At 48.5% G+C, this 14,709-nt stretch overlaps 1 protein-coding gene across 1 annotated transcript in view; it reads left to right on the top strand.

Moving 5' to 3' along the window:
• Positions 1-14,709, top strand: part of LOC137322210 (dynein axonemal heavy chain 8-like) — a 1,468,904-nt gene that overhangs the window by 1,412,821 nt on the left and 41,374 nt on the right. The window contains exons 88-89 of the mRNA XM_067985326.1: positions 6,490-6,591; positions 12,289-12,449. Of these exons, the coding sequence (XP_067841427.1) occupies positions 6,490-6,591; positions 12,289-12,449 (263 nt within the window). The remainder of the gene's footprint in view (positions 1-6,489; positions 6,592-12,288; positions 12,450-14,709) is intronic.

Genomic DNA, 14,709 nt, shown 5'->3' with positions numbered 1-14,709 from the left:
GGTGGAGAGGAGATCATGGGATGTGAGTAGATTGGGGGGGGGGGGTGGAGAGGGGATCATGGGATGTGAGTAGATCGGGGGGAGGTGGAGAGGAGATCATGTGATGTGAGTAGATCGGCGGGGGGGGGGTGGAGAGGAGATCATGGGACGTGAGTAGATCGGGGGGAGGTGGAGAGGAGATCATGGGATGTGAGTAGATCGGGGGGAGGTGGAGAGGAGATCATGGGATGTGAGTAGATCGGGGGGTGGAGAGGAGATCATGGAATGTGAGTAGATCGGGGGTGGGGGGGGTGGAGAGGAGATCATGGGATGTGAGTAGATCGGGGGGGTGGAGAGGAGATCATGGGATATGAGTAGATCGGGGGGAGGTGGAGAGGAGATCATGGGACGTGAGTAGATCGGGGTGGGGGGTCGGAGAGGAGATTATGAGACGTGAATCGATCGGAGGGGGTCGAGAGGAGATCATGGGATGTGAGTAGATCGGGGGGAGGTGGAGAGGGGATCATGGGATGTGAGTAGATCGGGGGGGGTGGAGAGGAGATCATGGGATGTGAGTAGATTGGAGTGGGGGGTCGGAGAGGAGATCATGGTATGTGAGTAGATTGGAGTGGGGGGTCGGAGAGGAGATCATGGTATGTGAGTTGATCGGGGGGTTGGAGAGGAGATCATGGGATGTGAGTAGATCGGGGTGGGGGGTCGGAGAGGAGATCATGGTATGTGAGTAGATCGGGGTGGGGGGTCGGAGAGGAGATCATGGTATGTGAGTAGATCGGGGTGGGGGGTCGGAGAGGAGATCATGGTATGTGAGTAGATCGGGGCGGGGGGTCGGAGAGGAGATCATGGGGTGTGAGTAGATCGGGGCGGGGGGTCGGAGAGGAGATCATGGGGTGTGAGTAGATCGGGGGGAGGTGGAGAGGAGATCATGTGACGTGAGTAGATCGGGGGGGGTGGAGAGGAGATCATGGGATGTGAGTAGATTGGGGGGTGGAGAGGAGATCATGGGACGTGAGTAGATCGGGGGAGGTGGAGAGGAGATCATGGGATGTGAGTCGATCGGGGGGGGTGGAGAGGAGATCATGGGATGTGAGTAGATCGGGGGGGGGGTGGAGAGGAGATCATGGGACGTGAGTAGATCGGGGGGGGTGGAGGGGAGATCATGGGATGTGTGTAGATCGGGGGGTGGAGAGGAGATCATGGGACGTGAGTAGATCGGGGGGGGTGGAGAGGAGATCATGGGATGTGAGTAGATCGGGGGGGGTGGAGAGGAGATCATGGGATGTGAGTAGATCGGGGGGGTGGAGAGGAGATCATGAGACATGAGTAGATCGGGGGGGGTGGAGAGGAGATCATGGGATGTGAGTAGATCGGGGGGGGGTGGAGAGGGGATCATGGGACGTGAATCGATCGGGGGGGGTGGAGAGGAGATCATGGGATGTGAGTAGATCGAGGGGGGTGGAGAGGGGATCATGGGATGTGAGTAGATCGGGGGGTGGAGAGGAGATCATGGGACGTGAGTAGATCGGGGGGGTGGAGGGGAGATCATGAGATGTGAGTAGATCGGGGGGGGTGGAGAGGAGATCATGGGATGTGAGTAGATCGGGGGGTGGAGAGGAGATCATGGGATGTGAGTAGATCGGGGGGGGGTGGAGAGGAGATCATGGGACGTGAGTCTATCGGGGGGGGGGGGGGAGGAGAGGAGATCATGGGATGTGAGTAGATCGGGGGGAGGTGGAGAGGAGATCATGGGATGTGAGTAGATCGGGGGGGGGGGGGGAGGAGATCATGGGATGTGAGTAGATCGGGGGGGGGGTGGAGAGGAGATCATGGGACGTGAGTCTATCGGGGGGGGGGGGGGAGGAGAGGAGATCATGGGATGTGAGTAGAACCGGGGGGGGGTAGAGAGGAGATCATGGGATGTGAGTAGATCGGGGGGAGGTGGAGAGGAGATCATGGGATGTGAGTAGATCGGGGGGGGTGGAGAGGAGATCATGGGATGTGAGTAGAACCGGGGGGGGGGTAGAGAGGAGATCATGGGATGTGAGTAGATCGGGGGGGGTGGAGAGGAGATCATGGGATGTGAGTAGATCGTGGGGGGGTGGTGGAGAGAAGTTTATGGGACGTGAGTAGATCGGGGGGAGTGGAGAGGGGATCATGGGATGTGAGTAAATCGGGGTGGGGGGTCGGAGAGGAGATTATGGGATGTGAGTAGATCGGGGGGGGTGGAGAGGAGATCATGGGATGTGAGTAGATCGGGGCGGTCGGAGAGGAGATTATGGGACGTGAGTAGATCGGGGGAGGTGGAGAGGTGATCATGGGATGTGAGTAGATCGTGGGGGGGCGGTGGAGAGGAGATCATGGAACGTGAGTAGATCGGGGGGAGGTGGAGAGGAGATCATGGGATGTGAGTAGATCGTGGGGGGGCGGTGGAGAGGAGATCATGGAACGTGAGTAGATCGGGGGGAGGTGGAGAGGAGATCATGGGATGTGAGTAAATCGGGGTGGGGGGTCGGAGAGTAGATTATGGGACGTGAATAGATCGGGGGGGGGTGGAGAGGAGATCATGGGATGTGAGTAAATCGGGGTGGGGGGTCGGAGAAGAGATCATGGGACGTGAATAGATCGGGGGGGGGTGGAGAGGAGATCATGGGATGTGAGTAGATCGTGGGGGGGCGGTGGAGAGGAGATCATGGAACGTGAGTAGATCGGGGGGAGGTGGAGAGGAGATCATGGGATGTGAGTAGATCGTGGGGGGGCGGTGGAGAGGAGATCATGGAACGTGAGTAGATCGGGGGGAGGTGGAGAGGAGATCATGGGATGTGAGTAAATCGGGGTGGGGGGTCGGAGAGGAGATTATGGGACGTGAATAGATCGGGGGGGGGGTGGAGAGGAGATCATGGGATGTGAGTAAATCGGGGTGGGGGGTCGGAGAAGAGATCATGGGACGTGAGTAGATCGGGGGGGTGGAGAGGAGATCATGGGATGTGAGTAGATCGGGGTGGGGGGTCGGAGAGGAGATTAGATTATGAGACGTGAATCGATCGGGGGGGGTGGAGAGGAGATCATGGGATGTGAGTAGATCGGGGTGGGGGGTCGGAGAGGAGATCATGGGACGTGAGTAGATCGGGGGGAGGTAGAGAGGAGATCATGGGATGTGAGTAGATCGGGGGGAGGTGGAGAGGAGATCATGGGACGTGAGTAGATCGGGGGGAGGTGGAGAGGAGATCATGGGACGTGAGTAGATCGGGGGGGGTGGAGAGGAGATCATGGGATGTGAGTAGATCGGGGGGAGGTGGAGAGGAGATCATGGGATGTGAGTAGAACCGGGGGGGGGTAGAGAGGAGATCATGGGATGTGAGTAGAACCGGGGGGGGGTAGAGAGGAGATCATGGGATGTGAGTAGATCGGGGGGGGGTGGAGAGGAGATCATGGGACGTGAGTAGATCGGGGGGAGGTGGAGAGGAGATCATGGGACGTGAGTAGATCGGGGGGAGGTGGAGAGGAGATCATGGGATGTGAGTAGATCGGGGGGAGGTGGAGAGGAGATCATGGGATGTGAGTAGATCGGGGGGTGGAGAGGAGATCATGGAATGTGAGTAGATCGGGGGTGGGGGGGGTGGAGAGGAGATCATGGGATGTGAGTAGATCGGGGGGGTGGAGAGGAGATCATGGGATGTGTGTAGATCGGGGGGAGGTGGAGAGGAGATCATGGGACGTGAGTAGATCGGGGTGGGGGGTCGGAGAGGAGATTATGAGACGTGAATCGATCGGAGGGGGTCGAGAGGAGATCATGGGATGTGAGTAGATCGGGGGGAGGTGGAGAGGGGATCATGGGATGTGAGTAGATCGGGGGGGGTGGAGAGGAGATCATGGGATGTGAGTAGATTGGAGTGGGGGGTCGGAGAGGAGATCATGGTATGTGAGTTGATCGGGGGGTTGGAGAGGAGATCATGGGATGTGAGTAGATCGGGGTGGGGGGTCGGAGAGGAGATCATGGTATGTGAGTAGATCGGGGTGGGGGGTCGGAGAGGAGATCATGGTATGTGAGTAGATCGGGGCGGGGGGTCGGAGAGGAGATCATGGGGTGTGAGTAGATCGGGGCGGGGGGTCGGAGAGGAGATCATGGGGTGTGAGTAGATCGGGGGGGGGGGGTGGAGAGGAGATTATGGGACGTGAGTAGATCGGGGCGGGGTGGAGAGGAGATTAGGGGACGTGAGTAGACCGCAAGGACGGTCCAATGGGGGAGAGGAGGTGTTCAGATCCTGGGGAGTGAGGCTGATCGTGGGGATGGAACGGCAGGGAACGCACTCCTTCTCTTCCTGGCCACAAGCAGGGCGGGAAAAGCACTTACCTGCTGGATCCGGCCATTCTTACCTCCTGAGGCCTGGAAACCCAGCCCACAGGCATTGAATTTTAAACTACGCCGAAATTTAAGGAATTCAAATATTTAAATGACGGGCACGCCTCCGGAGCGCAAGTTCGTCTCCCACCCCCCCAACCCGCGGGAGGGAAAGTGGAGTTGAGGTCAAAGGTCAGCCATGATCTTATTATAGAATGGAATCATAGAAGTTTACAGCATGGAAACAGGCCCTTCGGCCCAACATGTCCATGTCACCCAGTTTATACCACTAAGCTAGTCCCAATTGCCTGCACTTGGCCCATATCCTTCTATACCCATCTTATCCATGTAACTGTCCAAATGTTTTTTAAAAGACAAAATTGTACCCGCCTCTACTACTGCCTCTGAGTGAAAAAACTGCCCCTCTGGACCCTTTTGTATCTCTCCCCTCTCACCTTAAATCTATGCCCCCTCGTTATAGACTCCCCTACCTTTGGGAAAAGATTTTGACTATCGACCTTATCTATGCCCCTCATTATTTTATAGACTTCTATAAGATCACCCCTTAACCTCCTACTCTCCAGGGAAAAAAGTCCCAGTCTGTCTAACCTCTCCCTATAAGTCAAACCATCAAGTCCCGGTAGCATCCTAGTAAATCTTTTCTGCACTCTTTCTAGTTTAATAATATCCTTTCTATAATAGGGTGACCAGAACTGTACACAGTATTCCAAGTGTGGTCTTACTAATGTCTTGTACAACTTCAACAAGACATCCCAACTCCTGTATTCAATGTTCTGACCAATGAAATATCTCAGGCTCTCTGTCACGCTCACGCTTCGGCAGAAGGTAACCACTTGTGTATTGGAGGAGATTTATCAGGTTTCAATAGTTATCAATAAATAACCACTGATTAATGGTTCTCTCATTTAAAGAAATAAATGTGTGCATGTAAAGAAGTGTGTGTGAGTATCGGTGATCCAGGGCACCCTTCCCAGAGCTCAGCAATGTTTCCATATTTGGCTCGAGGTCACTGGCCAGACCAATGGTTACCTGCAGTACCTGATATCAGTGTCAGGCAAGACTGAGCAACAACAACTTGCATTTATATCGCGCCTTTAACATCGTAAAACATCCCAAGGCACTTCATAGGAACGATTATCAGACAAAATTTGACAGTGAACCACACAAAGAGATATTAGGACAGGTGACTCAAAGCTTGGTCACAGAGGTAGGTTTCAAGGAGCGACTTAAAGGAGGAGAGAGAAGCGGAGAGGTTTAGGGAGGGAATTCCGGAGCTTAGGGCTCTGAAGGCACAGCCGCCAATGGTGGAGCGATGAAAATCTGGGATGCACAAGAGGCCATAATTGGAGGAGCACAGAGATCTCAGATTGTTGAATGGCGGAACAGGCTCGAGGGGCCATATGGCCTACACCTGCTCCTATTTCTTATGTTGTTATGTTAAAACAACATATGTGAAAAGTGGGCGTTTGGAGGCAGGTTGGGGTCGGGTTTACCATTTTACAACTTTTAACCCCACCCCTTCCACTTGTCATGGGGGGCTAAAATCTCCCCCTCCTTGGTGGGAAGGCAATCGGCTACCCCCAGCTTCCTGCCTGCGAGTTAAAATCCATCATTTGAAGCTTCTTCTCTGAAAGGTTTGTATTTTATATTGATATGCTGCTTTGGTAATAGACAACCTGTATTAAGGTTTTGCTGAATGGTGTGCAGTTTCTTATTGTAAAGATATCGCCTGGAATTTCCATGGGGGTTCTTCCGATCTCCCACTGTTTCTCTGGGTTTTCCACTGATCTTCTGCCAAAGTTATGGTGGAAGATTGGAGAACCCCCGCGGAAATTCTACTCACTACAGAATTCATTGCACAGTGATTCAGTGTAACTAGTTACATTTCTTTTAGCATTTAACTGTATATCTTAAAGTATGCATTATTGATGAAGGATTGTTCTATTTTAAATTTATTTATGATTGAATAAAGAACCTGTACCATTCTAACTAATTAACAGAACAAACCCAAACACTAAAGATATTGCTCAAGAAGTGAATCTTCTTCTGTTATCCAAATCACGGTACTTGTTATTTGGTGAGACTCTATACACTTGAATGAGATCCTGCTTCTTGCGTTTGGTTTCCTTCAGGGTGTGTCATGGAATACTATACGTTACATGCTCGGAGAAGTTCAATACGGAGGACGAGTTACAGACGACTATGACAAACGCCTCCTCAACTGCTTTTCCAAGGTAACCGTACTCCTAAATATTCGACACAGCAATATAGTTATTAAAAAGCATAAGAGGATAGTTTTGGGGCTGGAGACCATGGGCCCGATATTAATGTGGGGGAGGGGGCGTGGGGCAATAGCGGGCGCGTAACCCAGAAGAAGTTTCAGTGCGTCAGAATGTTCGATTTCAACGTGGCTGCCTAATTATAATTTTACTTCCGGTTTTTGCGTCTCCAATGCGTGACACAGTCTCAACTTGACTATTTAAAGGGCCAATCCAGAGATGGAATTTGGAAAGAGTTGGGAGTTTATACAAAAAGTGGGAGATGTTTCATCATGGATTCAGGATGGTCAAGAGCTGCGCCTCGATTTAACGACGCATCACTTGATGTATTGCTGGGTGCAGTGAGGAGCAGGAAGGAAATAATCTTTCCAAGCAATGGAAGGAAGAAACCTGCTACTGACACAAAGAAGGCGTGGTTGGAGGTGGCTGAGAAAGTCAGCATCAGAAGCACCGTGGCCTGTTCCTGGATCCAGTGCAGGAAGCGCTTTAATGACCTAATCAAGTCAGGAAAGATGAATACAGCTGCAGATTCACCTACATCCTGTAATGCACACCTCTCATTCTGTCTTGTCAAGCATACTCCATCACATCACTCCTCGCAGCCACTTAAGTTTCAAAAGCACCCATCATTCACTTTCTATTCACTTCCTCACCTTCCCATTTATCCATCCACCACTGCCACTCACCCCAATTCTTATATAATCTGATGCATCTGCCTGATAATCACCCTCACTGAATGCACTGCATCCATCGGATGAACACATGCCTTACAGACACTCATAGGTCTGTTCTTTCCCGCATTTCAGAAGAGATCACAAAACAAAAGGGAGAGGGAGAGGGCCGGAGGTGGCCCGTCGCAGATAGTGCAGCTGACAGATGCAGAGGAAGAGACCATTGAGATCTGCGGCATATCTGCGTCCCTGGCCACTGGAGATGTGGAGACTGGGACTTCACAGCTGCCTGGTGACAAAATTAAATATCTCCGACCCACATCTCATACATGACACAGTCATGTTGACTTGATTTCAGCAACGAGTGAAATATGATAAGTGTAATCATGCTGAGCAGCAACATTTTCACATTGCCATTACTAATTCTGATCTTCTCTCCTCCAGGGCCTTCATGCGTAGAGCAGCAGTCTGTTGACTTCCCTGATTATGATTCCTCAGAGGACATGATTCCTTCTGAGGATGCACTGTCACAGGACATACTGCCAGACACTAGAGCAGATACTTGCATTTCACTGGGTCCTGTGAGACAGCTAGTTTTCACCTGGTGAGTCACAGTTCACAAGTGAGCATGAGCAGAGCAGGGACAGCTGTGGAGAATCCGCATCAGAGGGCGCACTCCTCTCCAAGCTCTGCTCAACTGGACATGAATGCTGAACCCCCGGGGCCATCGATGAAAAGGAGAATCAGGAACAGCAGCAAATTTGCGAGGTACTGGCAGGCATGCCATACACACTCTCCACAATAGCAGAGAGGATGGAAGAGTCCAGCTCAAACATTTGTGGATTGATGTCGCAGACCATAGCGAGAATGTCTTCTGTGGAGAGACTGGCCGCCTCCATGGAACTTCAATCATGGCAAATAAATGAGTCCATGCAAGCCATGATCATGGCCATGCAAACTTTGGATGCCAGTGTGTCTGCTGCCTTAAACGGGATGACAGATACCTTAGCCGTGGCCTTACAAGGTGTCGCTGATCTACACCAAGCTGCTGTTCAGCAGAGAGGTGGAAGCAATGTAGGAGAGGTAGGAGAATTTTAGCTATGAGAAAAGATTAGATGGGCTGGGGTTGTTTTCTTTGGAACAGAGGAGACCGAGGGGAGATTTAATTGAGGCGTATAAAATTATGAGGGGCCTAGATAGAGTGGATGGAGAGGATTCAGTGGCTAGTCTGGCATTGGATGCCCCATCTTCATCCTTCTCCTCCTTCTTCTCCTCTTTCTCCTCCTCTGCCTCCTCCTGCTCCTCCCCATCCATCACCTGCCTTATGCATTTATGTGCAGCCAACTGGGAGACCCTCAATGTCTCTGCTGGCACCCTGGAAGGAGCCAGAGGCAAAGAAATCGAGCGCATTGGTGACCTTCACAGCAACTGGCAATGCGTGGCCACCAGGGCCAGCAGGCAGCAACTCTTCTTCTAGGAGGCTGCAGATGTCTGTGACCACTTAGTATCATAGGTACAACACAGGAGGAGGCCATTCGACCCATTATGCCTGTGCTGACTCTTTGAAAGAGCTATCCAATTAATCCTATTTCCCTGCTCTTTCCTCATAGCCCTGTAATTTTTTTCCCTTCAAGTATTTATCCAGTTCCCTTTTGAAAGTTACTATTGAATCTGCTTCCACCACCCTTTCAGGCAGTGCATTCCAGATCATTACAACTCACTGCATAAAAATATGTTTCTTCATGTCTCCTCTGACTCTTTTGCCAATCACCTCAAATCTGTGCCTCTGGTTACCGACCCTTCCGCCATTGGAAATAGTTTCTCTTTATTTACTCTGTCAAAACCATTCATGACTTTGAACACCTCTATCAAATCTCCCCTTAACCTTCTCTGTTCTAAGGAGAACAACCCCAGCTTCTCCAGTCTCTCCACATAACTGAAGTCCCTCATCACTGGCTCCATTCTAATAAATCTCTTCTACACTCTCTCTAACACCTTGACATCCTTTCTAAAGTGTGGTGCCCAGAATTAAACACAATACTCCAGTTGAGGCCTGACCAGTGTTTTATAAAGATTTAGCATAACTTCCTTGTTTTTGCCTCTCCACAATCTTCCTACCAAAATGCATCACTTCACACTTCTCCGGGACTTGATGGTTTGACTTATAGGGAGAGGGTGGATAGGCTGAGACTTTTTTCCCTGGAGAGTAGGAGGTTAAGGGGTGATCTTATAGAAGTCTATAAAAGTCTATAAAATAATGAGGGGCATAGATAAGGTAGATAGTCAAAATCTTTTCCCAAAGGTAGGGGAGTCTATAACGAGGGGGCATAGATTTAAGTTGAGAGGGTAGAGATACAAGAGGGTCCAGAGGGGCAATTTTTTCACTCAAAGGGTGGTGAGTGCCTGGAACGAGCTGCCAGAGGCAGTAGTAGAGGCGGGTACAATTTTGTCTTTTAAAAAGCATTTGGACAGTTACATGGGTAAGAAGGGTATAGAGGGATATGGGCCAAGTGCAGGCAATTGGAACTAGCTTAGTGGTATAAACTGGGCGACATGGACATGTTGGGCCGAAGGGCCTGTTTCCATGTTGTAAACTTCTATGATTCTATGATTCTATGATTCTAAATTTCATCTGCCATGGGTATGCCCATTTCACTGGAGGAGAGATTGAGTAGAATGGGCCTATACTCTCTGGAGTTTAGAAGAATGAGAGGTGATCTCATTGAAACATATATGATTCTGAGGGGGCTTGACAGGGTAGATGCTGAGAGGTTGTTTCCCCTGGCTGGAGAGTCTAGAACTAGGGGTCATAGTCTCAAGATAAGGGGTCAGCCATTTAAGACTGAGATGAGGAGGAATTTCTTCACTCAGCAGATTGTGAATCTTTGGAATTCTCTACCCCAGAGGGCTGTGGATGCTGAGTCGTTGAGTATATTCAAGGCTGTGATAGATAGATTTTTGGACTCTAAGGGAGATGGGGATCGGGTGGGAAAGTGGAGCTGAGGTCGAAGATCAGCCATGATCTTATTGAATGGCGGAGCAGGCTCGAGGTGCCGTATGGCCTACTCCTGCTCTTATTTCTTATGTTCTTATGTTCACCAGTCTGTCTTTGTCCTCCTGAAGTCTGTTACCATCCTCCACATTGTTTACTACATTTCCGAGTTTCGTGTCATCTGCAAACTTTGAATTATTCCTTCTATACCCAAGTCCAGGTCATTAATATATGTCAAAGAGAGCAGTATTCCTAATACTGACCTCTGGGGAACACCACTGTACACTTCCCTCCAGTCTGAAAAATAACCGTTCACCACTACTCTCTGCTTTCTGTCCCCTAGCCAATTTTGAATCCACGCTGCCGCTGTCCCTTAATCCCATGGGCTTTAATTTTGCTAACAAGTCTATAATGTAGTACTTTATCAAATGTTGTTTGAAAGACAATATACGCAACATCAACCGCACTATTGTCATCAACCCTCTCCGTTACTGACGTGACATATTGAGCCTCCGGAAGCACTGCTCTTTAGAGTGGTCAAGGAACCTGAGCCTCTTGTCTGTACACCCTGTTAGGTGGGTAGTGCCTCCTGCAAACCCAGCCCCCCGTTGCTCTCCTCTCTGTTGCTTCCCTCTCTTGTTCATCTGCAGCTCCCACGATAGCACGACCTTGCTGTCATAGATGATGATTGCCTTCCTTGTCCAAAGTCCAATCTAAAGCAGCCAAGGTACCACTCATTCTGTTTGTTCGAAAACTTCCAAAGTTCTCCAATACGTCTGTCACCACAAAAACCCTCAGAAACCCGTTTACCAGAGCATTTTGAGAAAGCAGCTGTGAGCACTGAGCCCTTATTCATATTGTGACACCTGACCTTTAACCATCTGCATGAAGTGCCGCTCAATCTCGCCTCCGTTTTACTGCCGAGTTTCCCGAGTCCCGGAAAACCTATGCTGGAGGCGTTCATGTCAAATCGCTGCCAAAATCTCATGAATGTATCCTCATTAACGTATTATGATGAAGCACCCGCCTCTCGAGAGCGGGTTACTTGGCCGCACCCAAACCTGCCTCTGTGGAAACACGAAGTTGGGATTCGGTTTCTAAATTTTAAAATATTAAATTCCCCCCCCCAACCTCCGCCTGTCCTGAGGGTTTAAAATTACCCTCCACATGTAACTTTTCCAGTATTAGTGCAAATTAGAAAGCAGTGAGGTTGTGGCATTGATCTTATTCTTCATACCTGACAGGACAACAAAACAGCAAGCATTGAACATTGGAATACTATCAATTCCCCAATTAGATTGGGATCACAACTTTCATTATGTTTGGGATATTTGATAGTGTTAAAGGAGAACGCAGCCCAATTTGACAACTAGAAAAGTTTCCGTAACAATACAGTATTTTTGCCACATGCTGTCATCTTACCCAGAAGGCATTACAGAAAAATGAAGGAATGAAGAGCCCCTGAAAATAGAGAGAAAGGAGAATGCAGTTCAGAACAATTAGCAGAATGTGGTCTTCGTAAGTTTTGTAAATGCAGCATTCTTGCATAAGATTGGTCCTTTCCTTAAAAACAGAAAATAGAAAATTTATAGATGGTAAGACTGCTGGCCTTGGTTGATCCTTTAGTAGTCTGTCAGATTATTGTGTTTTGTTGTTTTTGAAGAACTTTCTTGTAGCTCTGGATTCTTCTCATCCTGTTACTAAATAAAACTGTGATTAATTTCTCAAAACAATTAGTCCATAGCTTTGTTGTAACCTGAATTGAGTTATCCTCAGTAGTATAACTAGTAATAAAAACAGAAAATGCTAGAAATACTCAGCAAGTCAGGCAACATCTGTGGAGAAAGAAACAGAGTTAACGTTTCAAGTCAATGATCTTTTGTCAGAACTCAACGAAACTAGTATAACCAGTAACTTAGTTTCATGCAATAAGTTGTGTTTTGTGGCGAAGTACATTTGATGTAACTGTTTTGTGTACTTGATATATAGGTGTGGTTCAGTGAGAAGATGTTTGATTCCAAGTTCAACTTTTATACTGGTTATATTATTCCAATATGTGCCAATGTGGACAACTATATGGAGTATATTCAGTCACTACCTGCCATTGACACCCCTCAGGTGTTTGGTCTACACCCAAATGCTGACATCACGTGAGTAGGGTACTTTTTAACTCTTGTCTAGTACCTAAGGACATGGTAAAGATCAATTATTATTGTCTCTGTTCCCTGCTAATAATGGTGACTACAGCCCTTGCTGGATAATAGAGATGTAGTAAGGGTGGGATGTATAAATACAAAGACCAGGAAAGCATGTAGGAAAAACAATGTGGTTATAATGGAAGGTCTAAACTGTGCTTTTATTCCATTTAAAATCTAACCATTTAAGGTGTATTTCATTCCAATTTGCCACGATCCACAACTTGAAGTCATCATCAAATTTAAATATTGTTCTTTCAGTTTCCAAGTCATTTATCTCTATATTATTAAAATCAGTGCCCTGTCACTTGTAAAGATTTCCAATGGACTTTCCAATGTTATGTCCACAGCTATGTTATATCTGGTGACACCTGCCTGGCTCTGGGGTAGTAGCCATATTGATAAAAGACCCAATTACAGCAGTAGAAAGATGGGATTTCAGTAAGGATGGTCAGGCAGTAGGAACACTATGGGCAGAATTAAGGAACAGTAAAGGATTCAATACTGTGGTGAGAGTTGTCTACACTCTTCCGTGAGCAATGTGTAGTGGGCGGATGTATAAGTATGGAGATCAGGGAAGCATATAACAGAAACAATGGTTATGATGGGAGAGTTTCATTTTCACATAGACTGGGAGAAGCAGAGCAACTCAAGTAGTAAAGGCAATTAATTTGTAGAATGTATTCAGGGCAGTTTCTGGAACAGTGGGGTAGATTTTGACTTTTGGTTGGCTGCCCGTTCCGGTAGAGAAGAGGCCTCTGTGATTTTGAGGCTTCAGCCTTATTTAAATCAGATAGGCAAGCTGTAGGGAGTCAAACAGATGTCCCAACACAGCTCGCCAGATCGAAGCCTGAAAATAGACCCAGAGCTGCCGCCAGTAAGGTAAGTTGGCGGGGGGGGGCCCGATCAAGGAGGGAGGTGGTACCGGGGTGGCAGCAGTCCAAATTATTACTCCTGCTCCTCTAGGGCCCACAAAAACAATTAACAGACCTCGACTCTTCCATCGCCCATTGAACTGGTCAAAGCCTGCACTACGTAGGCTCCAACCAGTTCCAACCTAAAATGGCTATCGGGGTCCTATTTACATCGTAGGACCCCAATATTAAAAGGAATCTACCGCCTGAAACATGTGGGCACTTTGGACACCTAGCAGTAGGCCCCTTTTAGAATGGAGCCGGCCACATCGCCATGTGTAAATGGGGCAGTAAGGCTTCCAACCCCATTGTGAGGCCATTACCACCCATTTAACGTCAGGCGAGAGCACTCAATATCGACCGCAATATGTTTAATAACTAATAAAGGATAAGGCCATACTAGATTTAGTGATGAGTAATGCACCAAAATTAGTTAACAACCTGACAGTAAGGAACATCTTGCAAATAGTAACTGTGATATGTTTAAATTTGATATTAGGTTTGACAGGGAAAAGGGAGAGTCGCAAACCAGGGTTTAAAACTTAGGTAAGGCAAAGTTTGAAGGGATGAGAAATAAATTGACCACAGTAAACTAGGCTGAACTGTTAAATGATAAACCTACAAACAATCAGTGGGAGTATTCAAAGAGGTAATTGGTACAATACAAAACCAGTACATACCCTTATATGGTAAAGACTCCACTTGTGTAGTTAAGCAACCATGGTCAACAAATGATGTAAGCCACAGTATCAAGTTAAAAGAAAAAGCTTATGCAAATGCAAGGAAAAGTTCTTAACATTGATTCCTGATCCTATAAAGTCACATGGCTTCAGGTCACATGTGCAAGGAAACCTTCTGTTGATTTCCATCCACCACCCTTCCTCAGCTGGTGAATTGGGGCACAGAATGTAGTCTGGGTGGGGGACATCAGTGTCCATTATGGAGTGTTTTGGTAGTACCACCCTGACCGAGCCCTGAAGGACATAGCTGCCAGACTGAGCTTGCGGCAGGTGGTGAGAGAACCAACACAAGGGACTAACCTATTTGGCCTCATCCTCACCAATTTACCTGTTGCAGGTGCATCTGTCTATGACAGAATTGGTAGGAGTGACCACCGCACAGTCCTAGTGGAGACCAAGTTCCGCATTCACACTGATGACACCCTCCATCGTGTGGCACTACCATCGTGCTAAGTGGGATAGATTAAGATTAGATCCAGCAGCTCAAAACTGGGCGCTCATGAGGCACTGTGGGCCATCAGCAGCAGCAGAATTGTATTCCAGCACAATTTGTAACCTCAT

Source organism: Heptranchias perlo, chromosome 5, assembly GCF_035084215.1.
Source record: "Heptranchias perlo isolate sHepPer1 chromosome 5, sHepPer1.hap1, whole genome shotgun sequence".
Taxonomy (NCBI): Eukaryota; Metazoa; Chordata; class Chondrichthyes; order Hexanchiformes; family Hexanchidae; genus Heptranchias; species Heptranchias perlo.
This window is presented reverse-complemented; position numbering and strand designations above follow the sequence as displayed.